Raw genomic sequence first — 24,876 nt, forward strand, 5'->3', positions numbered from 1 at the left:
CCAAGGGACTCCTGGCTTCTATTCTCCGGGGGGGGGGAGTGGGTTAGAGGGGAAGCGATTGGGGGAGGGACTAACTGCCCCCCCTCCACTGACCCCCAGCTCACAGTAACTGGGGTGACCCCCCCTCCCCCACCGCGAATCACAGCACAGAGACGGGAGGCTCCCTGAGCAGCCATTTACTGCCCGGCTCCGGGCTCGAGAGTCCAGACAGACGGTGCCCTGGGCACGACAGACCCGGCAGGGCAGAGGGCGCCGGGCACAGGCTGGCTCGGGGGGCGGGGAATGGGGCACCGGCGCCCACCCGGCGTATGGCCCAAGGGAGGGGCTCCATTGTCCGAAGCCCGGGGGCAGGCCGGGGCCCCAGGGCCATTGTCCTTGGCTGGCGCCGAGGCCGGCGTGTTCCAGGTGGCGGCGCTGGCCCTGGTCCGGGGTGGGGGGCTCAGCTGGCGCCGGGGCCGGCGTGTTCCAGGCGGCGGCGCTGGCCCTGGTCTGGGGTGGGGGGCTCAGCTGGCGCCGGGGCCGGCGTGTTCCAGGCGGCGGCGCTGGCCCTGGTCCGGGGCAGGGCTGGGGGGCTCAGCTGGGGCCGGGGGCCGGGAAGATGCGCTGGAACTCGGCGAGCAGCAGCTCCACGGCCTGGTTCTGGTGGACCATGTCCACGGCCATGCTGGCCAGCTCCTTCTCGGGCCGCAGCAGCGTGGGGCCGAAGACGATGCCGATGTTCTGCCGGGTCATGCGGTTAGCGTCGGCGTACTCCATCACCCTGGGGGGCGGCAGAGAGGGGCCCCTCAATCCCGACCCGCAGCCCCCCATGTCCACCGGGGCCCCTCAATCCCGACCCGCAGCCCCCCATGTCCACCGGGGCCCCTCAATCCCGACCCGCAGCCCCCCATGTCCACTGGGCCCCCCAAGCCTGACCCGCTACCCCCCCAGCCACTGGGGCCCTTCAATCCCGACCTGCAGCCCCCCAAGGCCACTGGGCCCCTCAATCCCGACCTGCAGCTCCCCAGCCACCGGGGCCCCTCAATCCTGACCTGCAGCCCCCCATGTCCACTGGGGCCCCCAATCCTGACCCGCTACCCCCCCAGCCACTGGGGCCCTTCAATCCCGACCTGCAGCCCCCCAAGGCCACTGGGCCCCTCAATCCCGACCTGCAGCCCCCCATGTCCACTGGGCCCCCCCAATCCTGACCCGCTGCCCCCCCAACCACTGGGGCCCTTCAATCCCGACCTGCAGCCCCCCAAGGCCACTGTTAGCCCTCAATCCCGATCTGCAGCCCCCCAAGGCCACTGGGCCCCTCAATCCCGACCTGCAGCCCCCCATGTCCACTGGGCCCCCCCAATCCTGACCCGCTGCCCCCCCAACCACTGGGGCCCTTCAATCCCGACCTGCAGCCCCCCAAGGCCACTGGGCCCCTCAATCCCGACCTGCAGCCCCCCAGCCACCGGGGCCCCTCAATCCTGACCTGCAGCCCCCCATGTCCACTGGGGCCCCCAATCCTGACCCGCTGCCCCCCCAGCCACTGGTACCCCTCAATCCCAACCTGCAGCCCCCCAAGGCCACTGGTGCCCCTCAAGCCCAACCCTCTGCCCCTGCCGGCCGCTGGGGCCCCCTGTGTCTGCCAGGGCCCCTCAATCCTGACCTGCAGCCCCTGGCTCTGTCCCCCACCCCAGGGACATCTGCCCCCCCGGATTTCCCAGCCCCCCCTTACTTGCGGAGGTGGCGCAGGATGTAGCGCAGGGTGGCGTAGTTGGGCGGGGGCAGGCTCTGGACCAGCTCGGCCAGGCGCTGCACCCGCTCGCCGTAGGCCGGGAGCTCTGTGGGGAGAAGCGACGTGACTCTGCAGCTGGACGAGATGGGGGCCCAGGGCTGCCCCCCACCCCACCCCCAGGAGTCTGTGGGCACCAGCCACGCGGGGCAGCCTGGGTCCCTGGGGTTGGGTGGCCCACAAGGGGGGGTGGAGCCACACGGGGCATCAGCCAGCACCCGCCCCCCCTGCCCCTGCCTGGGATTGGGGCACGTGGCACAGGGGAGACCCCATGGTGGGGGGCTGGGCACTAGCTGGGCCCCGGGGGGAGAGGCTGGGCACAGGGGAGGCCCCGCGGGGGGGGGCAGCGTGTCCTTACTGACGGCGGCCACGAAGGCGTCGAAGAGGGCGAAGGGCACCAGGGGCTCGGGCAGCTCGCGGAAGAAGAGCTTGAGGGCGCCGGTCACAACGTGGACGTCGTCCCACTCGGGGTCAGCCAGGCTCAGCCGCTCCTCTGGGGGACACGGGCGGGTCAGCCACGGGGGGGCAGCGCGGGGGGGCGCCGCGGGGGGCGCCACGAGGGGCGCAGGGCCGGCCCAGCCGCGCTGGAGAGGCCGAGCCAGCCCCACGGCGAGCGCCCAGGGTGTGGACTACGGGGGCCACTGCACCCCCTCACCCAGTGCAGCCTGAGGTCATGGACACCCCCACGTCGAACACCCCCGCGCCCCCAAGCGCCGCGTGCCCTGCTGGCATCGGGAACCCCCACGTCGAACACCCCCGTGCCCCCCGAGCGCCGCGTGCCCTGCTGGCATCGCCGGGAACCCCCACGTCGAACACCCCCGAGTGCCGCGTGCCCTGCTGGCAACACCGGGCACCCCCACGTCGAACACCCCCGCGCCCCCCGAGCGCCGTGTGCCCTGCTGGCATCGCCGGGAACCCCCACGTCGAACACCCCCGTGCCCCCCGAGCGCCGCGTGCCCTGCTGGCATCGCCGGGAACCCCCACGTCGAACACCCCCTAGCGCCACGTGCCCTGCTGGCATCGCCGGGAACCCCCACGTCAAACACCCCCGCGCCCCCCCGAGTGCCGCGTGCCCCGCTGGCATCGCCGGGAACCCCCACGTCGAACACCCCCGAGTGCCGCGTGCCCTGCTGGCAACACCGGGCACCCCCACGTCGAACACCCCCGCGCCCCCCGAGCGCCGTGTGCCCTGCTGCCTGGGCCGGGAACCCCCACGTCGAACACCCCCCTGCCCCCCGAGCGCCGCGTGCCCTGCTGGCATTGCCGGGAACCCCCACGTCGAACACCCCCTAGCGCCGCGTGCCCTGCTGGCATTGCCGGGAACCCCCACGTCAAACACCCCCGCGCCCCCCGAGCGCTGCGTGCCCCGCTGGCATCGCCGGGCACCCCCACGTCGAACACCCCCCAAGCGCCGCGTGCCCCGCCGGCGACGCCGGGCACCCCCACGTCGAACACCCCCCAAGCGCCGCGTGCCCCGCTGGCGACGCCGGGCACCCCCACGTCGAACACCCCCCAAGCGCCGCGTGCCCTGCTGACGACGCCGGGCACCCCACGGGGCTCTGCGCACAGGCCCAGCCGCGGGGGCAGGCAGGCCGCGGGCCCAGCGCAAGGGGAGGGGACGCGCACACGGTGCCCGCCCGGCACGGCTCTACCTTGGCACGGCTGCTCCGGGAAGACGTAGCGCCCGTCCGAGGTCACTGCCCGCTCTGCAAAACAACACACCCCGTCACGGCCCCACCCTGCTGGCAGCCAACGGGGCAGGGCTTACGGGGAGGCCGGCTGGGTGGGGCCACTGCAGCCCCGGGGCAAAGGCCAAGGGCCACGGTGAGGGGCGGCCGCCCCCCCGCAGGGAGCAGCTCCTGGGGCAGCTGCCCCCTCTCGCCCCCCGGGCGCAGACGCTCACCCCGGTCGACGGCAAAGCGCAGCTTCTGGATCACGGCCAGGTTCCCGCTCACCCGGTAGATCCCGTCCACGTCCAGGCCTGCGGGGGCGGGGGAGGGAGGGGGTGAGACTCTGCTCGGGGCAGTTGTGACTCCTGCCCCCCCCTGCAGAACCCCGTGTGCCCCCCGCCTGCCCCCCCGCCCCTGCTCCCAGAGCCGTGGGACCTCGCCCACCCCTCAGCCCCTGCTCAGGGCTCCGTGTGGCCCCCGCCCCTGCTGGAGCCCCCCCCACGTCTGCCCCCCGAGGGTTCTTCCCCCTCCCTGGGTGCTGGTGGCGCTGGCTGGGCACGGGCGGAACGACCCGTGGGCTGGGGCGCGAGGGGCTCTGGGACGCCCCCGTATGTGGGGCCCATGCAGAAAGACCCCCCCCGAATGGCAGGCAGGGCCCCAGGGAGGGAGGGGCTCCACGCTGGGGGGGCCTGGCACACCGGGCACCTGCCCGCGGGGCTCCTACCTCTCTTCTCCACGGCCTCCACGCAGAGCCGAACGAAGCGGGGCACCGTGTCGTTCTCCCGCTGGCACAGGGCGTCCAGCCGGCAGCCGAAGACCTGGTCTGGAGAGAGGGCAGCGGTGGGGGCCAGGCCGGGCCGGGGGTCCTCAGGGGTGTAGAAACAGACCCGGGGGCGGGGGGAGGGCAGCTCTCACCCCCAAGGGCTGCCCAGCCCGGCCCCTTGCCCCACCAGCTGCAATCCCAACAGCTGCCACTGGGGGGTGCTGTGGGCACCAAGTTTTGGGTGAGTGAAAAGGGGAGGCTGGGGGGGGGAGGCAGGGCTGAGTGGGGGCAGGGGGCAGTTTTTACAAATATGCAGATTTCCTTATTAAATCATTTGCATCAAATGTCCCCGAAGGCCACGCGGTCCTGTATCAGCGGGAGGGGGGAGCAGGGCGGGGCATATGGGGTCCCCTCCTTGACTGAACCCCTTCGTCTGCAGCTTCTGAAGTGGCGGGGGCAGGGGGTGGGTGACAGAGGGGCTGGGGGAGATGAGGAGCAAGGGGTGGGGGTGTTCTGGGGGGCAGGGGGCTGGGGTGCAGAGGGTGGGGAAGCGATACATGGGCTGGGGGGCAGGGGGATGGGGTGAAGGTAGATGGGGGCAGGGGGCGCGACGGGGAAGGGGGTCCCCACCTCGAATGAGCCCCTTCTCCTGCAGGCTCTGCAGCGGTGGGGCAGGGGGCGCAGGGGGAATGGGGTACAGGGGGATGGGCTGCAGAGGGGTGGGCTGTGACATGAACTGGAACCGTGTAGCTCATTGTTGCACCCAAGGTGCTGTTGGCGAAAGGTTGGCGGGCGGGGTCCCGGGAGGGGTCCGGGTACGTGTGTCCCGTTGTAGCTGACGTTAGGGGTATTGGCTCCGTACTGTCTGTATTTCAAATGTTCGCTCTGCTTCTGGGGGACACGCCAGCCAAGTTGGTGTCAGCTCTGCCCAGCCTGCTTGATGGCCCATTAAGGACCATCAGCTACACAATTGACCCATGGAGAGGAGGCAGATCTGCCTTGTGACTCAGCAAGGTGCAGGGACTGGCCCATGTGACTCCAGACTCCATTTTGCTGTAATTTTCCACAGTAAGAACAAAGAGATGTTCTTACACCTGGAAAAGCCTATATAAGGCTGATGCCTCATCTCCATCTTGTCTTCAATCCTGCTTCTTACCTCTGGAGGGACTTTGCTACAAGCTGAAGCTCTGAATGACCCATCCCAGTGGGGGATGTTCCAGAGACTTGATTTGAACCTGCAGTTTATTCCATCACTGCTGCAAGCCTGAACCAAGAACTTTGCCATCACTGTATGGAATTGATTCCATTTAACCAACTCTTGCTCTCATCTCTACCTTTTTCCTTTTATGAATAAACCTTTCGATTTTAGATTCTAAAGGATTGGCAGCAGCGTGATTCGTGGGTAAGATCTGATGTGTATTGACCTGGGTCTGGGGCTTGGTCCTTTGGGATGGGAAGAATTTTTTTTCTTTGACTGGGGCATTGGTTTTCATAACCATTCGTCCCCATAGCGAGTGGCCCTGGTGGTGATACTGGGACACTGGAGCGTCTGAGGGAATTGCTGGGGTGACGTGTGGTTAGCCAGTGGGGTGAGAGCGAAGTCCTCTCTGGCTGGCTGGTCTGGTGCCTTCGAGGTGGAAACCCCCAGCCTGGGGCTGTAACTGCCCTGCTCTGAGCAATCTGTCCTGAATCGGCTCTCTCAGTTGGGTCCCCGGAACCAGCATCGTTATAGGGCCGGCAGGGGGAGTGATGGGAGAGGGGGGTCCCCACCTCGGATGAGCCCCGTCTCCTGCAGGCTCTGCAGCGGTGGGGCAGGGGGAGCGACGGGGGGGTCCCCACCTCGGATGAGCCCCGTCTCCTGCAGGCTCTGCAGCGGTGGGGCAGGGGGGTGGGATGCAGGGGCAGTGGGGGGCACAGGGAGCGATGGGGGGGTCCCCACCTCGGATGAGCCCCTTCTCCTGCAGGCTCTGCAGCAGGGGGGCAGGGGGGTGGGATGCAGGGGGAGTGGGGGGCACGGGGAGCGACGGGGGGGGATCCCCACCTCGGATGAGCCCCGTCTCCTGCAGGCTCTGCAGCGGAGGGGCAGGAGGGTGGGACGCAGGGGGAGTGGGGGGCACGGGGAGCGACGGGGGGATCCCCACCTCGGATGAGCCCCGTCTCCTGCAGGCTCTGCAGCGGTGGGGCAAGGGGGTGGGACGCAGGGGGAGTGGGGGGCACGGGGAGCGACGGGGGGGGATCCCCACCTCGGATGAGCCCCTTCTCCTGCAGGCTCTGCAGCGGGGGCCGCTTGACGATGAAGCGCCTGAGTTTGCTCTTGACTCGCTTCCTCTCGCTGCTGTCCGGGCTGCGGAGGGAGCCTGGAGGGGGGCAGAGGGGGTGAAGTAGCCACAGAGCCCCCCAGGCCCGTCGCCCCCTTCCCTCCCCCAAGCCCAAGGCCAGCCCCCCCCCCCATGCGGAGGGCACCTACCGGAGGATTTCCAGCTGTCCTTCGGCCTCAGCCCCTCGTCCTCCTCGTCCCCGCTCAGATCCCCCAGCTCGGAGCTGCCCGCCCGGCGCAGCACGTAGCCCGGCTCGTCCAGGGGGTTCTCCCGGTCCTGGGGCGCAGGGGGACGCGTCAGGCCAGGCAGCAGCCAGTGGGGGATGGGAACCGCTCCCAGCCACGCAAGGGGACAGAGCCGGAGGGGCAGCGTGCTGGGCATTCCCCACGTTCGGGGCAACCCAGAGCTGGGACAGCAGGTCGGGATTGAGGGGGGCCAAGGGGGCAGAGCCCAGGGCTGGGCTAGTAGGGGCTGCAGGTCGGGAGTGAGGGGCACCGGCAGAGCTGGGTGGGGGGAGCCCAGGGCCGGGCCAGCAGGGGCTGCGGGTCGGGAGTGAGGGGCACCGGCAGAGCTGGGTGGGGGGAGCCCAGGGCCGGGCCGGCAGGGGCTGCGGGTCGGGAGTGAGGGGCACCGGCAGAGCTGGGTGGGGGGAGCCCAGGGCCGGGCCGGCAGGGGCTGCGGGTCGGGAGTGAGGGGCACCGGCAGAGCTGGGTGGGGGGAGCCCAGGGCCGGGCCGGCAGGGGCTGCGGGTCGGGAGTGAGGGGCACCGGCACAGCTGGGTGGGGGGAGCCCAGGGCCGGGCTGGCAGGGGCTGCGGGTCGGGAGTGAGGGGCACCGGCAGAGCTGGGTGGGGGGAGCCCAGGGCCGGGCTGGCAGGGGCTGCGGGTCGGGAGTGAGGGGCACCGGCAGAGCTGGGTGGGGGGAGCCCAGGGCCGGGCTGGCAGGGGCTGCGGGTCGGGAGTGAGGGGCACCGGCAGAGCTGGGTGGGGGAGCCCAGGGCCGGGCTGGCAGGGGCTGCGGGTCGGGAGTGAGGGGCACTGGTGGACCCGGTGGGGGAGCCCAGGGCCGGGCTGGCAGGGGCTGCGGGTCGGGAGTGAGGGGCATCGGCAGAGCTGGGTGGGGGGAGCCCAGGGCCGGGCTGGCAGGGGCTGCGGGTCGGGAGTGAGGGGCACCGGCAGAGCTGGGTGGGGGGAGCCCAGGGCCGGGCTGGCAGGGGCTGCGGGTCGGGAGTGAGGGGCACCGGCAGAGCTGGGGGTGGGGAGCCCAGGTGTGGGCGGGCAGGGGCTGCGGGTCGGGAGTGAGGGGCACCGGCAGAGCTGGGTGGGGGGAGCCCAGGGCCGGGCTGGCAGGGGCTGCGGGTCGGGAGTGAGGGGCACCGGCAGAGCTGGGTGGGGGGAGCCCAGGGCCGGGCTGGCAGGGGCTGCGGGTCGGGAGTGAGGGGCACCGGCAGAGCTGGGTGGGGGGAGCCCAGGGCTGGGCTGGCAGGGGCTGCGGGTCGGGAGTGAGGGGCACCGGCAGAGCTGGGGGTGGGGAGCCCAGGGCCGGGCTGGCAGGGGCTGCGGGTCGGGAGTGAGGGGCACCGGCAGAGCTGGGTGGGGGGAGCCCAGGGCCGGGCTGGCAGGGGCTGCGGGTCGGGAGTGAGGGGCATCGGCAGAGCGGGGGGGGGGGCGCCCAGGGCCGGGCTGGCAGGGGCTGCGGGTCGGGAGTGAGGGGCACCGGCAGAGCTGGGTGGGGGGAGCCCAGGGCCGGGCTGGCAGGGGCTGCGGGTCGGGAGTGAGGGGCACCGGCAGAGCTGGGGGGAGCCCAGGGCAGGGCTGGCAGGGGCTGCGGGTCGGGAGTGAGGGGCACCGGCAGAGCTGGGTGGGGGGAGCCCAGGGCCGGGCTGGCAGGGGCTGCGGGTCAGGAGTGAGGGGCACCGGCAGAGCTGGGTGGCGGGAGCCCAGGGCCGGGCTGGCAGGGGCTGCGGGTCAGGAGTGAGGGGCACCGGCAGAGCTGGGTGGGGGGAGCCCAGGGCCGGGCTGGCAGGGGCTGCGGGTCGGGAGTGAGGGGCACCGGCAGAGCTGGGTGGGGGGAGCCCAGGGCTGGGCTGGCAGGGGCTGCGGGTCGGGAGTGAGGGGCACCGGCAGAGCTGGGTGCGGGGAGCCCAGGGCTGGGCTGGCAGGGGCTGCGGGTCGGGAGTGAGGGGCACCGGCAGAGCTGGGTGGCGGGAGCCCAGGGCCGGGCTGGCAGGGGCTGCGGGTCGGGAGTGAGGGGCACCGGCAGAGCTGGGTGGGGGGAGCCCAGGGCCGGGCTGGGAGGGGCTGCGGGTCGGGAGTGAGGGGCACCGGCAGAGCTGGGTGGGGGGAGCCCAGGGCCGGGCTGGCAGGGGCTGCGGGTCGGGAGTGAGGGGCACCGGCAGAGCTGGGGGAGGGAGCCCAGGGCCGGGCTGGCAGGGGCTGCGGGTCGGGAGTGAGGGGCACCGGCAGAGCTGGGTGGGGGGAGCCCAGGGCCGGGCTGGCAGGGGCTGCGGGTCGGGAGTGAGGGGCACCGGCAGGGCGGGGGGGGAAGTTGGTGGGGGGCAGCTCCTTTATCCCCTCCCGTCCCCAGCTCTCCCACAGGTGGGGCCCCCAATACCCAGGCCTGGGCCGCGTTAACCCTTTGCCTGCCGGCACTCACCAGCCTACGGATGACGCCCTTGATAGTCTGGTGCCAGTCCTGGATCTCGGCCTCGCTGTCCGACTGCAGCAGGAACTCGTTGCCAGTCACTGTGCGGAGCTGCCGGGGGGGCACAGGCAGGTCAGGGGGCCGGGCAGGGGCAGCCCCCTCCCCGCAGGGCCCCCATGGGCAGTTGAGGGGAGCGTCTCTCAGGCTGCTCTGGGGGGTTGCTGGAAGCCGGGGGCGGTTCTGGGTCCATGGGGGGGGTTGCTGGAAGCCGGGGGGGGTTCTGGGTCCATGGGGGGGTTGCTGGGATCCCAGGGGGTGGTTTCTGAGTCCCTGGGGGGGGCATTGCTGGGAGCCGGGGGGGGCTCTGGATCCTCGGGGGGGGGGGTTGCTGGAAGCCAGGGGGGTTCTGGGTCCCTGAGGGGGTATGACTGGGAGCTGGGGGGGATCTGGGTCCGTGGGGAGGTTGCTGGGATCCCAGGGGGGGTTTCTGGATCCCTGGGGGGGCGTTGCTGGGAGCCAGGGGGGTTCTGGATCTGTGGGGAGGTTGCTGGGAGCCAGGGGGGGGTTCTGGTTCCCTGGGGGGGGATGGCTGGGAGCTGGGGGGGGTTGGGTCCCTGGGGGGGCGTTGCTGGGAGTTGGGGCTCCCCACACACTCACATGAATGACGTTCTTCTTGCTGGACAAGTCTCGCGCCCGCTCCAGCACGGCGCCCCGCAGGTCCACGCTGCTCTCAGGCCTGCTGCTGGCGGGTCTCTGGGGGGCCAGGGGAGGGGGCGTCAGGGCAGCACACCCGGGCATCGCTCGGCCTCGGGGCTGCTGGGGGGCTCTGGGGGGCCCGGGGAGGGGGCGTCAGGGCAGCACCCCCGGGCATCGCTCGGCCTCGGGGCTGCTGGGGGGCTCTGGGGGGCCAGGGGAGGGGGCGTCAGGGCAGCACCCCCGGGCATCGCTCGGCCTCGGGGCTGCTGGGGGGCACGGGGGGGCCAGGGGGGGGGGCGGCAGGGCAGCACCCCCGGGCATCGCTCGGCCTCGGGGCTGCTGGGGGGGCTCTGGGGGGCCAGGGGAGGGGGTGTCAGGTCAGCACCCCCGGGCATCGCTCGGCCTCGGGGCTGCTGGGGGGGCTCTGGGGGGCCAGGGGGGGGGGGGGCAGGGCAGCACCCCGGGGCAACGGTCGGCCTCTCGGGGCTGGTGGGGGGGCTCTGGGGGCCAGGGGAGGGGGCGTCAGGGCAGCACCCCCGGGCATCGCTCGGCCTCGGGGCTGCTGGGGGGGCTCTGGGGGCCCGGGGGGGGGGGTCAGGGCAGCACCCCCGGGCATCGCTCGGCCTCGGGGCTGCTGGGGGGGCTCTGGGGCCAGGGGAGGGGGCGTCAGGGCAGCACCCCCGGGCATCGCTCGGCCTCGGGGCTGCTGGGGGGGCTCTGGGGGCCAGGGGAGGGGGTGTCAGGGCAGCACCCCCGGGCATCGCTCGGCCTCGGGGCTGCTGGGGGGGCTCTGGGGGCCAGGGGAGGGGGCGTCAGGGCAGCACCCCCGGGCATCGCTCGGCCTCGGGGCTGCTGGGGGGGCTCTGGGGGCCAGGGGAGGGGGCGTCAGGGCAGCACCCACGGGCATCGCTCGGCCTCGGGGCTGCAGGGGGGCTGCACGGGGGGGCATGGGGGCAGGGCGGCCCCTTCCCAGGCAGCTCCCAGCCCCTGGGGTCTGGGACAGGTGTGACCCCCTCCCCCTCCCCCGCTCACTCCCCCCACCCCCAGCTCCCCACTCACCCAGCTGGCCGGGGCCGGGCCCTTGAGATCCTTGTAGAAGACGAGGCTGTTCCCAGCCAGCACCACCCAGGAGACACCCCAGCTCTTCCTGCAGAGAGAGGGGGCTGAGCCCAGCTGGGACAGCCCCCCCCCCCCCCCGGGAGCCCCAGCTCCCCCCCCGCCAGGCCCTGAGCTCCCCCCCCCGGGAGCCCCAGCTCCCCCCCCGCCATGCCCTGAGCTCCCCCCCCTGGGAGCCCCAGCTCCCCCCCCGCCATGCCCTGAGCTCCCCCTCCCTGGGCCCCGAGCTCCCCCTCCGCCTGGCCCTGAGCTGCCCCCCCCGGGAGCCCCTGCTCCCCCCCCGCCCTGCCCTGAGGTCCCCCCCCCGGGAGCCCCAGCTCCCCCCCCGCCATGCCCTGAGCTCCCCCTCCCTGGGCCCCGAGCTCCCCCCCCGCCATGCCCTGAGCTCCCCCCCCCTGGAGCCCCAGCTCCCCCCCCGCCATGCCCTGAGCTCCCCCCTCCCTGGGCCCCGAGCTCCCCCCCCCACGGGCTCTGGGCAGCTGAGAAAGGCCCCTTTGTCCATTCATGCCCAGGACGTCCCTTGTCCAACCCCCCTGGGCTGTGAGGCCGAGCGGCTCCCTGCACCCACCACAGGGACCCCCCTCCTGCCCCCCCCAGACGCCTCCCCCACCACAGGGACCCCCCTCCTGCCCCCCCAGGACACCTCCCGCCTCCACAGGGACCCCCCCTCCGACCCCGCCCGGTGCCTCCCCCACCACGGCCCCCTCTCCTGCCCCCCCCAGGACACCTCCCCCCTCCACAGGGACCCCCCCTCCTGCCCCCCCAGGACACCTCCCCCCTCCACAGGGACCCCCATCCTGCCCCCCCAGCGCCTCCCCCACCACGGCCCCCCCTTCTGACCCCCCAGGACACCTCCCCCCTCCACAGGGACCCCCGCTGCTGTACCCCCAGGACTCCTCCCCCCTCCTCAGTGACGCCCATCCTGCCCCCCCAGCGCCTCCCCCACCACGGCCCCCCCTTCTGACCCCCCAGGACACCTCCCCCCTCCACAGGGACCCCCCCTCCGACCCCGCCCGGTGCCTCCCCCACCACGGCCCCCCCGTCTGACCCCCCAGGACACCTCCCCCCTCCACCGGGAGCGCCATCCTGCCCCCCCCGGCGCCTCCCCCCCCACAGGGTCCCCCCTCTTGCCCCCCCAGGACACCTCCCCCCTCCACAGGGACCCCCCCTCCGACCCCACCCGGTGCCTACTCCACCACGGCCCACTCTCCGGCCCCCCCCAGGACTCCTACGCCCTCCACATTGTCCCCCCCTTCTGTCCCCCCAGGACACCTCCCCCCTCCACAGGGACCCCCCTCCTGCCCCCCAGGACACCTCCCCCCACCACAGGGACCCCCCATCCTGCCCCCCGGCGCCTCCCCCACCACGGCCCCCCCGTCTGACCCCCCAGGACACCTCCCCCCTCCACAGGGACCCCCCCTCCTGCCCCCCCAGTGCCTCCCCCACCACGGCCCCCCCTCCTGCCCCCCCAGGACACCTCTCCCCTCCACAGGGTCCTCCCTCCTACTCCGCCAGGCGCCTCCCCCGCCACAAGGACCCTCCTTCCTGCCCCCCCGGACCCGTCCCCGCAACACAGGGACCCTCCCTCCTGCTCCCCCAGGATGCCTCCCCCACCACGGCCCCCGCTCCTGCCCCCCAGGACACCTCCCCCATCCACAGGGACCCTCCTTCCTGCCCCCCCGGACACCTACCCCCACCACAGGGACCCCCCATCCTGCCCCCCAGGATACCTCCCCCCATCACAGGGACCCCCCCCAGATGCCTGCCACCTGCTGCAGGGACACCCCCACACACACGTACCTGAGTTTCCGGCCACCCTCTGCAATCTTGGTTTTGTTCAGCTGCCCGGCCTTCTCCACTTCCTGCCATGGGGAGAATCGTCAGCCCCCCGACCCCTCACAGCCCTGCCCCCCACTCCCTCCCTCTCCTCCACAGCCCCCTGGTCAACCCCACCCCTCACCCCCCACAGCCCTGCCTCCCGCTCCCTCCCCCCAACCTGATCCACCCAGCGGGGGCCCCAGGCTGCAGCCAACTCTTGGGAATTGAATCAATTTGGGGGTGACCAAGGGGATGGGGCAAGGGCCCATTTACACGCCCCTCCCCGGCACTGGGACCTGCTGGCTCGGAGCTTCCTGTGCAGTGACCAGGGGGGGGCAGGGGAGCAGGAGAGGGCTGGGGGGTAACTCACATGGGGTAAGTCGGAGGGGTGAGGGGGGGAGCCCCCAGGGCAGGTGGAGGGGGGACCGGTCCCCACCCAATCCTCAAAGTTGTGCTGGGAGCGATTCCTGCGGTGAGACACCTGCAGAGAGAGTGAGAGAGCAGGGGAGATGGGTCACTGCCCCCCAACACCTTGCCCCCCGACCCAGCTCCCAGTGCCCTGTCTCCCCAGCCTGCCCCCTGACACCTGGCCCCCCAACACTCTGCCCCCACCCTACCCCCAATGCCCGGCCCCCCACCCTACCCCCAACACCCTGCCTCCCCATCCAGCCCCCCAACACCCTGTCTCCCCACCCTGCCCCCAACATCCTGCCCCCTGAAGGAGGATGTGGGATTTGCTTGGGCTCCCCCCAGAATGCTCACCCATGCCCCAAACACACCGTCTCCCTGAGAAAGAACATGGGCTTGCTGCCCCATACACCCTCCTGCCCGCCCCCCAGAGCAAGGGACCCACCTCCCATGCACCCTGCAGCCCCAGAGACAGAAGAGTACAGACACCCCTCTCCTGACACGTGCCCCCCCAAGATGTGGCCCGAGGACCAGCCCTGCCCCCAACACACCGACCCCAGAGAAACAACACTGCGCTGCCCCCAGCCCCCCACGCGACCCCAGTCCCCTGCAGGCATCTCACCTTGGGCACGCGGGACTCTGGCAAGATCATGGATTTGGTGTAGCCGAGCCGGGCGGCCCGAACACTGCCCCCGCCCTGCGCCAGCGTCTCCCCCGGGTCAGCGGCGGCCGGGGACTCGGGGCTCAGGGCCTCCACGGGGAGCAAACTCTGCAGGGGAGAGGGGAGCGAGTCAGGGAGTGCCCCTCATCCTGCAGCAAGGTGGTGCCCCTCACTCCCGACCCGCAGCCCCTGCTAGCCCAGCCCTGGGCTCCCCCCAGCTCTGCCGGGGCCCCTCACTCCCGACCCGCAGCCCCTGCTAACCCGGCCCTGGGCTCCCCCCAGCTCTGCCGGGGCCCCTCACTCCTGACCCGCAGCCCCTGCTAACCCAGCCCTGGGCTCCCCCCAGCTCTGCCGGTGCCCCTCACTCCCGACCCGCAGCCCCTGCTAACCCGGCCCTGGGCTCCCCCCCAGCTCTGCCGGGGCCCCTCACTCCCGACCCGCAGCCCCTGCTAACCCGGCCCTGGGCTCCCCCCCAGCTCTGCCGGGGCCCCTCACTCCTGACCCGCAGCCCCCTGCTAGCCCAGCCCTGGGCTCCCCCCAGCTCTGCCGGTGCCCCTCACTCCCGACCCGCAGCCCCTGCTAACCCGGCCCTGGGCTCCCCCCCAGCTCTGCCGGTGCCCCTCACTCCCGACCCGCAGCCCCTGCTAACCCGGCCCTGGGCTCCCCCCCAGCTCTGCCGGGGCCCCTCACTCCCGACCTGCAGCCCCTGCTAGCCCGGCCCTGCCCCCCCCCATCTCTGCCGGGGCCCCTCCTGACCTGCTCTGCTCTTGGTACCGCGCTCCTGGGACACTGTCGCAGCAGGAGACTCCTGGGTTTTGCCCACGGCCCACCCAGCTCCCTCCCCTCCCTGGGGGGCTTCGTTAGAGCAATTAGTGCTGAGCCTTCTCAGGCCCCTGGCGGGCAGCCCGGGTGCTTGGCTCAGCCAGGCCAGGGCACAGGAGGCCGGGCAGCACACCCAGCCAGGGGGACAATGGGGCAGCCCCCTCCTACCATCTCCCGGTGGCGCCTCGGAGGTTTCCAAGACTTGTCGCCTGTCTCCGGGTTGTAGAAGTAGCTGCGGCCGGTGCTGGGGTCAAGGTGGCGCTCCCAGGTGTCCAGCACCTGCAGCGGGGGGCCGCTGGGGTTGGGGGGCTCCCCCCTCACCCGCTTGATCTCCTCCAGGTTGCAGTAAATGGGGGGCTCCTCCATGGTGGCTCCAGGGGGTGGAACCTGCAGGGCATGCGGGGGGCTGGTTACTGTCAGGGCTGCTGCCCCCAGGGGCTACAGGGAACCCCCCCACCCCAATGTCGGAGTCGGGGGTGCACAGTCAGACAGAATCCAGCCTGCTTGGGAGCAGAGGGTCCAAAGTTCCTCGCAGAGCCCCAAGGAGGGGCTGCGGGTCGGGAGTGAGGGGCACCGGCAGAGCTGGGGGGCGGGGAGGCCTGGCAGCTGGAAGGGGTCAGTCTCCTGGGCTGGGACTCGGGGGGAGGGCCCTGGGCTCTGCCCCCCGCAATGCACTTTGCTGGGCGTCCCTGGTGGGTGCTAACCAGCCCTGTCCTACGCTGGGGCCCCGGCGACTAACAACCCGCCTGTCACCCGCTGCCTGGGAGTCCCTGCCGGCCGCGCGGGGGGGGGGGGGGGGCGGGGGGCGGGCCCTTGGAGGCAACGAAGCCGAGCCGGTTCCTCGCCCGGGGGGAGTGAGCCCCGAGGGGGGACCCCGCCCCAGAGTCCTGGCCGGCTGCATCCGGAGTGGGTGCTGAGCCCCGGGGCTGGGACCCCCCGACACACCCGCCCCTCCTCTCCCTCCCGGCCCTGGGCGAAGCAGATAAACTTTTGCCTTAGCCAAGGTCGGGAACGGTTTCCCCAGAGCGGCTTGGAACAATGCCAGGGGCCCTGAGCCGCCCGTCAGCTGGTGCCCCCGGCTCCCGCCCCCCTCCTGAGCCCCCTGCGCCCCCGTCCCTCCCCCCTCGTCCCTCCCCCTCCTGAGCCCCCTGCTCCCCCCCGTCCTGAGCCCCCTGTCCCCTACCCCTTGCTCTGCCTACTCCGCCCTACCACTTCCTGTGCCCTCCATCATCCCCACCCGCATACCCCAGGCCCCCTCGTCCCTGCTCAGCCCCTCTGCCCCCTACCCTGCACCCGGTTCCCTCCCCGCAGTGCCCTTCCTCCCTCCCCAGGACCCTCTCCTCTCCCTCCGGCCCCCCAAGCCCCGCTGCCCGCCCTCCCCCCAGGTCCCAAGCAGACACTCACGGCTTGGCGCTGCTGCTCAGCCCGTCAGTCCCCCCACCCGGGGGGGGGGCCGCTGAGCACTCAGCCCCGGCCCCCCACAGCAGCTGGGCCTGCAGCCCTTGGGGAGCTGAGTCTGTAGCGTTGCTCCAGGCCGCACCCCGTGGGGCAGCCCCTCCCACAGTTCACCCCACATCCTGTGGGTTAGCACAGCCCTTGCACCTACACTTCCCTCCCTGTGGTCAGAGAGAGGAAGAAAGAGGAAGGCGGGTGGGTGGGACAGGGGAGGCTCCTAAATGAACCCAAGGCCAGAGCCAGGCACCAGGGAGCCCAGGGCTGGGCTAGCAGGGGCTGCGGGTCGGGAGTGAGGGGCACCGGCAGAGCTGGGGGGGGCAGAAGCCCAGGGCTGGGCTGGCAGGGGCTGCGGGTCGGGAGTGAGGGGCACCGGCAGAGCTGGGGGGGGGCAGAAGCCCAGGGCTGGGCTAGCAGGGGCTGCGGGTCGGGAGTGAGGGGCACCGGCAGAGCTGGGGGGCTGCCCAGTGCTGTGGGACTGCTCCACCCCTGCCCGTCTGCTCTGGGTGGGTGATGTGGAGAAGGGAAGGGCAGGGCGGGACTGGGGGGGGGAGCCAGATGCACACACTCCTGCCCCTCCCCCCGGAGGCCATACTCACTCCAGGGGGGCTGACCCCCTGCCCCACCGGCTCCGGGCACCGCTCCTGCTGGCATCTGGGGGCCAGCGCGTCCCTGCCGGGGCTCTGGGCCAGGCCGGCGGCGCTGACGCTCCTGCTGACGGGGTGGGCCGGGCCGAGCTGGGGGCCGGGGTCCCAGGCTGGCAGGCTCAGGCTGTGGCAGGAGTGGTGGCCGGGCTCGGCAGGCCGGGCTGGGGGGCTGGACAGGTCCTGGAGGGATCGGTACCGCGGCTGCAGGCCTGGCAAGGGGGAGGGAACAGCTGGGTCAGAGCCCCTGGTGCGCCAGGGGGCAGCGGGGGGAGAGGAGGCGGCGCCTCAGCTTATGAACAGCACCTGGGCCGACAGAGGGTCCCCCACTGCTCAGCTCAGAGCCTGGGACCCCCCCCCCAGCTCTGGGCATGACCCCACTGTCCCCCTGGCTTCACAGCTCATTCCACAGAAGCCTCCTCTAGCGCCCCCGGCCGAGCCCCCCACCCGCTCCCTGCAGCCCAGCGCCCCCGGCTCAGCCCCCCACCCAGCTCCCTACAGCCCAGCGCCCCCGGCCCAGCCCCCCACCCAGCTCCCTGCAGCCCAGCGCCCCCTGCCGAGCCCCCCACCCAGCTCCCTGCAGCCCAGCGCCCCCGGCCGAGCCCCCCACCCGCTCCCTGCAGCCCAGCGCCCCCGGCTCAGCCCCCCACCCAGCTCCCTACAGCCCAGCGCCCCCGGCCGAGCCCCCCACCCAGCTCCCTGCAGCCCAGCGCCCCCGGCCGAGCCCCCCACCCAGCTCCCTGCAGCCCAGCGCCCCCTGCCGAGCCCCCCACCCAGCTCCCTGCAGCCCAGCGCCCCCGGACGAGCCCCCCCCCCCGCTCCCTGCAGCCCAGCGCCCCCGGCCCAGCCCCCCACCCAGCTCCCTGCAGCCCAGCGCCCCCGGCCGAGCCCCCCACCCAGCTCCCTGCAGCCCAGCGCCCCCTGCCGAGCCCCCCACCCAGCTCCCTGCAGCCCAGCGCCCCCTGCCGAGCCCCCCACCCAGCTCCCTGCAGCCCAGCGCCCCCGGCCGAGCCCCCCACCCAGCTCCCTGCAGCCCAGCGCCCCCGGCCCAGCCCCCCACCCAGCTCCCTGCAGCCCAGCGCCCCCGGCCGAGCCCCCCACCCAGCTCCCTGCAGCCCAGCGCCCCCTGCCGAGCCCCCCACCCAGCACCCTGCAGCCCAGCGCCCCCGGCCGAGCCCCCCACCCGCTCCCTGCAGCCCAGCGCCCCCGGCCGAGCCCCCCACCCGCTCCCTGCAGCCCAGCGCCCCCGGCCGAGCCCCCCACCCGCTCCCTGCAGCCCAGCGCCCCCGGCCGAGCCCCCCACCCAGCTCCCTGCAGCCCAGCGCCCCCGGCCGAGCCCCCCACCCAGCTCCCTGCAGCCCAGCGCCCCCGGCCGAGCCCCCCACCCAGCTCCCTGCAGCCCAGCGCCCCCGGCCGAGCCCCCCACCCAGCTCCCTGCAGCCCAGCGCCCCCGGCCGAGCCCCCCACCCAGCTCCCTGCAGCCCAGCGCCCCCGGCCGAGCCCCCCACCCAGCTCCCTGCAGCCCAGCGCCCCCGGCCGAGCCCCCCACCCAGCTCCCTGCAGCCCAGCGCCCCCGGCCGAGCCCCCCTCCCAGCTCCCTGCAGCCCAGCGCCCCCGGCCGAGCCCCCCACCCAGCTCCCTGCAGCCCAGCGCCCCCGGCCGAGCCCCCCCCCCAGCTCCCAGCAGCCCCGCGCCCCCGGCCGTGCCCCCCACCCAGCTCCCTGCAGCCCAGCGCCCCCGGCCGAGCCCCCCACCCAGCTCCCTGCAGCCCAGCGCCCCCGGCCGAGCCCCCCACCCAGCTCCCTGCAGCCCAGCGCCCCCGGCCGAGCCCCCCACCCAGCTCCCTGCAGCCCAGCGCCCCCGGCCGAGCCCCCCACCCAGCTCCCTGCAGCCCAGCGCCCCCGGCCGAGCCCCCCACCCAGCTCCCTGCAGCCCAGCGCCCCCGGCCGAGCCCCCCACCCAGCTCCCTGCAGCCCAGCGCCCCCGGCCGAGCCCCCCACCCAGCTCCCTGCAGCCCAGCGCCCCCGGCCGAGCCCCCCACCCGCTCCCTGCAGCCCAGCGCCCCCTGCCGAGCCCCCCACCCAGCTCCCTGCAGCCCAGCGCCCCCTGCTGAGCCCCCCACCCGCTCCCTGCAGCCCAGCCCCCCCTGCTGAGCCCCCCCACCCAGCTCCCTGCAGCACAGAGCCCCCCAGCACCACACTGGGGCCAGCATCCCCTGCTGAACCCCCTATGACAAAGCAGGAATTTTGTAACATTTCCACGCAGCCTGTGCGTGCCTCAGTTTCCGCCCTGTCCCCCGGGGTGGCAAAGGGCTGTTTGCTCCCAGGGCAGGCGAAGAGGTGGAGGTGTGGGTGGCGCCCGGCTGGCTTGGCCTTAATCCCAGGAGCGGCTGAGAAGACAATGGCCACCCCAATTGCCCAGACACTGATACCTAGCAACCCAGGTCAGAGATCTGGGCCCCGCCTCGCCGCAGGGGCTGAGCGAGGGGCGGGAGACGGGCTGGCTACTGCGGAGGGGGTGGGCTCTGAGCCAGGGGACGGAGAGTCACAGCTGGAACAAGGGGGTTCCCCACAGCCTGGCCGAGTGCTGGGGTGCCCAGAGCCTTCGTCCCTCAGCGCTAGCCCAGGGCTTCCCGGGCCAGGGTCCCGGTGACACACCCGCCATGGGAGCGCCCCTGCAGCTGGCGGGCGAGGGGCACAGAGCAGACTAGTCACCCTCAGGGGTCTGGCTCAGTGAGACTCACTGGCAGAGCTCCTGGCGGGACGCAGGGGGGCTGACGGCCAGGGGGCCGGTCTAAGGAGGCAGGGAAGCCACATGGGAGACCCTGGAGGGAGAGCGACACCCCGAGGGGGTCTGGCTCCTCCCAGAGACCGGTCCTGATCCTGTGGATCTGTGACACCCCCAGGCTGGTCCCTGCAGCCCAGTACCCACTCGTGCCAAGCTGGCAGGGGAGAGAGCCCCCTGCTGAGCCCTCACCCTGCCCCCTGGCAGACACTCACCCGGGGACAGGTGCTGCCCGGTGCCAGTGGCTGCGAGCAGCGTGGCGCTCAGCCATGGGCCACCCTGCACATGTGGGGCCACCTCTGCCACGTAGGTGGCCGGCACGAAGATGGGCCGTGCCCTCCGGGGATCGCTGAGCCGCCGCACCTGCCACCAGTCCTCGTTGGACTTGCGCAGCAGCAGGAAGCGCTCGCCCTCCGCGATGGCCACCTGGCGCCCGTCCTCCGCCTCGTACTGGTAGTCGTAGAGGGCTCGCAGCGCCACGGCCGAGGAGCCTGGCGAGGGGCCGGCCCGGCGCCAGGACCGGCCTTCCAGCCGCCACCGCCCTGACAGCATCTCAGCGAGGGGGAGAGCGGCTGGCCGCTCTGTGTGCGCCGCCAGCCCAGCCCAGCCGGGGCCCAGCACCGTCATCTGGAAGGAGAAGGCAGGGGACCAGGCTGAGACACGGGGCGTCGGCCCCAATGGCGTGGGGAAAGGGGGACCAGCTGGCTTGGGGTGCGGGAAATGGGGGCTTTCCCCTCTGGGCTGCACGGTGCCAGTGTGTGCCCAGGCGGCCTGACCCACTCCTCCCCATGGCCCAGACCTCCTGGCCTCAGGCCTGCTGCTGGACCGGCGGGGAGTGGGGGGCGCTGCAGAGACTGGGACATGGCTGCTGGCCCTGCCCCCCCAGAGGACATGTCCAAGCCAGGGCTCAGCGCCCTGGTAGCGGCCAGTGGGTGAGGCCACGTGGCTACAGGAAGCCCAGATGCTGCTACAACAGGAAGCCAGCCAGCTCTGCGGCTTTCCAGCCAGTGGCTCATCGCAGGCGGCCACGTACAGCTCGGGGTGACTGGCTCTGTCGGGGGGGGGGGGGGGCAGGGCCCTGGCATATCCTCCCCTCCCCAGACCAGGCAGCCTTGGGCAGAGGGGAGCAGAATCGGCTCTTGCCCAGAGCCCGAACCAGCAACTGTATGGTGGAGACACAGCCCTGGGGATCCCCCCTCCTCCCTGGGTGACCCCAACATTTCCCCCAGAGGCGGGACCCTGGGGGGCATCTTCCAGGCCCCTTCCTCCGCCCGTGCGCCCTGGGCCGTGGGGATGGAGGTGGAGCCGAGAACCGGCATGGCAAGGGGGCTCGGCCCATGCTCTGTGCCCATGGGTCCGTTGCAGGTGCCCAGAGCCACAGGGGCAGGCGTCTGCATGGGGCTGGGCAGAGGAGGGGGCCAGCTGCCCTGAACCCAAGGAGAGGACGTGGCCAGGAGGGACCTCAGGCTCCGGGAGGTGTTGGCGTGGCGCGCAGGGACTCACCACCGCCGGGGCGCTGCCATGGGGTGGCCTGCAGGACCTGGGGGGGAAGGAGAAAAGCAGGCACTGAAGGGTACCAGGGTGCTGAGCTGGGTGCATCCGTCCCCAAGGGGCGAAGGCCGGGCTGCGCTTACAAAGCTGGCGCCCCTTGTGACGACGCGGGAATGTTCTTGATGTTTTCTGTGAATGCTGAGTGGGGAGTGTTGACCTGGGAAGGCTGCAGGGGAGTTTTGCTGGGACTGGCTGCATTGGGGCTGGGAGACTTTCCCTGAGGGAGGAGACCTGAGCAGGTAACAGGAGACCCCAGGAGGGGGGATGGAGGGCAGGTGACACCCTCTGCCCGGGACACTGGACAAAGGGTGGGGGAGGAGCCGGGGGGGAGGCTGAGTGAGAGGCTGGAGGGCGTTTCAGTTGGGAGCTGGCTGGGGAAATGGAGGGGAGCTCAGATGGGATCTGGCCTCCCTGCCCCCCCCCATGGACCTAACTGAGGGGTCCTGTTGTCTGTACCTACAAGGCCTGTCTTGGACTGTGTCCCTGTCATCCCAAAAACCTTCTGTGTTACTGGCTGGCTCAGAGTCCCGGGGAATCGCAGGGAGTGGGGGTGCAGGGCCCTGACTCCTCCACACTCTGTGACACCCCTGCCAGCCCAGGCTCTCAAAGCCCTGTCAGCAGGTCAGCTTCGCCCCACTGACAGAGCAAGAACCTGGGGCACGGCGGGGGGATACCCCCAAGGCAGAGTTACCAGCAGAGCCAGGGGTGGAACCCAGGAGTCCTGACTTCCAGCCCTCCGCTCTAACCACTAGATCCCCTCTCAGAGCTGGGGATGGAACCCAGGAGTCCTGGCTCCCAGGCCCCCCCTGTAACCACTAGATCCCCCCTCCCCTCTCAGAGCTGGGGATGGAACCCAGGAGTCCTGGCTCCTGACTGCCCATTCTGCATGTGACTATGGGAAGGGGGAGCCAGACACAACGCGCCTGTCGGGATCTCCAGCGGCGGGACTGGTGTTTGCTCTGCGCTGCGTGGGGCCAGTCCACGCCCTCCCCTGTGCAGCCAAGAACCAAGGTGCCAGTTGGCACCAAGGAGGGGAATTGAGGCCCAGAGTGACTGGCCAAGGACCGGGTGGGGGTATGTGTGTGTTCTTGGTGCCCGTCTCTGAGATGCTCCGGCTGGGTGGAGGAGCGGCTGGGGGCCTTGAAGTCAGGGACCCCGACAAGGCAGCCGCTGGCCCAGCCTCACTCCCCTCCCCCTCCCCCCGGCCTCGAGGCAGCACAAAGGACCTGGTTTTCATTGTTTTCGTACAGTCACACACACACCCACACCCCGGCGTGCAGAGCGCAGGTACCGCATTTCCGCTCGGCGAGGGGCACCGGCTTCCTGTGAGCCGAGCTGCGGCGTGAGCAGAGCGAGTCTCTGGCTCCAGCGCCCTGGGGCGCAGCCCATGCTCAGCCCAGGTGGGAAGGAGAGAACTGGGTGGGGGGAAGACCCATGTGGAATTAAACAATCGTGAGAGGAGAGTCCTGTTCCCTCTAACCCACCTCCCTGCCGGGCCCTCATCAGACTCCACCGCACCCCCCAGGACAAACCTCAATTTGACGGGATGCAGCTAGCTCTGGGTGGTGCCTACATTGCAGCCAGCGATGAGGATTAACAGCCCTTCAAGACTCTGCATCCCCCAGGCCCTCTCTGCTTCTTTATCACTGATTCCAAAATACACCATGCCCCCCCTTGGCCAGGGGGCTATTCCCTGGAGACCCCTTCATCTAGTCGCTCTGGGAAACTGCATCTGACAGCCAAGCCTCGTCAACTACCCCCGCCTCTGTCCAGGTCTGTCCCTTCCCCTCGCCCCGAAGCTGCAAGTTCTGAAATGGACTGTCCTTGGCAAGTCACCGGTTAAACTGGACCCTCGGCCCGTGCACGAAACCAACGGCAGTCCATCGAAAATGCAACCCTGCGGCTGAGGCGCTGAGCAAACGTCAGCCAAATCCAACAGGAGCCGCAGGGAGGCGTGATGCCTTGGGCAATCAGAGACACGCCCACTGAGAGGGAGGGAGGCTGCCGTGGGGATGGGATACAGGGCAGGGATCTAGGAGATCAGGGTTCCTCTGCTGCTGACTCACTGGTGACCTTGGGCAAGTCATTTCATCTACCCCTGGCCTCAGTTTCTCCATCTGGAAAATGGGGATCTGCGTCTCCCACAAACAACACACCTGGATTTTCCTCCTTCTCCCTCTTACCAATCGCGTGCCCCCCTCGTGGGCATTGGGAAGCCTGGGGCCTCGTCCTAGGGCTGCCACTTCTGAGGTAGAAAAACATAGGACAGGTGGGGTGATCCTGAGCCTCTAAAACTGGACAGCCGGCAGCGTGTGCCGCGCAAGCATCCTTGCACATTTCCCAGGACAGCTACCTCCAGAAATGGCCCATCCTGGGAAAATCTGCCTCGTCCGCCCCTTTTGACCGTTCCCAGGAGTAAAGAGTCCCACCTACCACCCCTCTGTTTTATTCTCCGTCCCTGCAGCCTGGACTGCCCGGCTTAGCCTGGGTGGCTCCCCCAGATGTTGTTCTGAAAGCTGCATTTCCTTGCGTGCCGGGGGCGGTGTGGAGACAGACAACGTGTGGTTGAATTGCCGGCTCAGCGCCTTTCCTCTTGCAAAGTTGTGCCTCAGACAACCTGCAGCTGTGCGTGGCACCAGCCCGGCGGTGGCTGTGCGTGGCTGTAGTAGTAGGATTTAGCCCGGCAGTGGCTCTCTGTATGGGATGCCCAGGCAGCAGCACCCGTGTGTGTTGCGTTGACAGGGTTTTTCCCACTGGCGCATGCTCTCGGAGGGAGCCTTGCAGAGATGCCCCCCCCCCGTATCTTTCTAAGGAGCCCCATGGCTCTGAGCAGCATCTCACGAGGGCTTCAGTGCCAGGAGCGCGGGTACCTTCTCCCGGGCTAAGAGGCTGGGCAGAAAAGTCCGTCCCCGTCCCATTAGGCCCCTTACCTGGCCGCTCACTGTCCAGTCGCTCCCCTCACTGCGGTACCTCCTGCAACTTTGCTGGCAGCTTCTCAGCAGCGGCTGCCAAAGGAGGAGGGTCCTGGGACAGCACAGGCCCACGTCAGCAGCTGTAGTGACACCTCCCCGGCCATGTGACAGGCAGCCAGGGCTGGCCCTGGGCACAGAGCTTGGCTGCTGCTGGGGGCACCAGGACTCCTGGGTTCTATTCCTGGCTGTGGGAAGGGAGCAGGGCCTAGTGGATGAGAGTGGTGGGAGGGGCTGGGTGTCAGGACTCCTGGATTCTGTTCCTGGTGGTGGGGTCTGGTGGTTAGAGCTGGGGGAGGGGCACCCGATCTCCTGGGTTCTGCTCCCAGTTCTGGAAGGAGGTGTGCTCTAGCAGCAAGAACAAACAGAGCACTGGATTCAGGACTCCTGGGTCCCATCTGTGGCTCTGTCACTGACTCGCAGGGTGAGCAGTGGGCGTTCTCCACTCAGGCTGTGCCAGGGAAGGTGACGCTATCCAGCGCCGCTGGGCTGACGCTGAGCCGAGTGTGTGTCCGGCAGCGGAGTCCGGTGCGTATTGTTGCTCGTTGCTCTCTTGTGCCATGCTGCTGTGGTTGCTCTGTGCGGTAGCTGAGCTCTGGAGCACACGCTGGCCTCCTCACAACCCCAGTGGGCACCCTGGGATGCTCCCAAGCGCTGCAAGTCCGAGGGTTTGGGAGACTCCATCCTTGTCTTGTTACGAAGGAAGCTGTTAGCCCCAATCTGAACTTTCCTGGATTTTTCCAGCCCACACCGAAAGGAAGGATGGGCCAGCAGTGGGGCACACGCATAACCTGGG

General features: G+C 71.3%; 1 protein-coding gene across 8 annotated transcripts; it reads right to left on the minus strand.

Moving 5' to 3' along the window:
- Positions 1-175: 175 nt before the first annotated feature.
- Positions 176-24,499, minus strand: ARHGAP9 (Rho GTPase activating protein 9). 8 transcript variants are annotated; one of them, XM_044994985.1, is made up of 20 exons: positions 24,042-24,499; positions 23,295-23,356; positions 21,064-21,100; positions 19,776-20,187; positions 16,732-16,988; positions 14,849-15,067; positions 13,820-13,966; positions 13,160-13,270; positions 12,772-12,833; positions 10,915-11,002; positions 9,817-9,912; positions 9,172-9,270; positions 6,666-6,792; positions 6,442-6,555; positions 4,160-4,258; positions 3,669-3,746; positions 3,418-3,471; positions 2,124-2,258; positions 1,709-1,814; positions 176-760 (listed from the first exon to the last, which is right to left on the minus strand). In XM_044994985.1, the coding sequence occupies exons 2-20, from the start codon at positions 23,318-23,320 to the stop codon at positions 574-576; spliced, it is 2,454 nt and encodes an 817-aa protein (XP_044850920.1). In that variant the 5' UTR covers positions 23,321-23,356; positions 24,042-24,499; the 3' UTR covers positions 176-573. The 8 variants fall into 8 exon arrangements, with proteins under 8 accessions (XP_044850920.1, XP_044850922.1, XP_044850921.1 ...); XM_044994987.1 differs by having other exon boundaries at positions 23,268-23,356; XM_044994986.1 differs by lacking the exon at positions 23,295-23,356.
- Between the last annotated feature and the right edge of the window lie 377 nt (positions 24,500-24,876).

This window comes from Mauremys mutica, chromosome 20 (genome assembly GCF_020497125.1).
Source record: "Mauremys mutica isolate MM-2020 ecotype Southern chromosome 20, ASM2049712v1, whole genome shotgun sequence".
In the NCBI taxonomy this organism is placed as follows: domain Eukaryota; kingdom Metazoa; phylum Chordata; order Testudines; family Geoemydidae; genus Mauremys; species Mauremys mutica.

What these genes read in the sequence shown, in the direction of transcription:
- ARHGAP9 (XM_044994983.1), bottom strand. Translation starts at nt 21,309, where the DNA reads ATGCAGCCAGTCCCAGCAAAACTCCCCTGCAGCCTTCCCAGGTCAACA. An exon ending in CGGGCAGCACCTGTCCCCGG is followed by an intron (nt 16,989 to 19,775) that starts GTGAGTGTCTGC and finishes CCCCCTTGCCAG; the next exon opens with GCCTGCAGCCGCGGTACCGA. An exon ending in CCCGGAGCAGCCGTGCCAAG is followed by an intron (nt 2,259 to 3,417) that starts GTAGAGCCGTGC and finishes CGTGTCCCCCAG; the next exon opens with AGGAGCGGCTGAGCCTGGCT.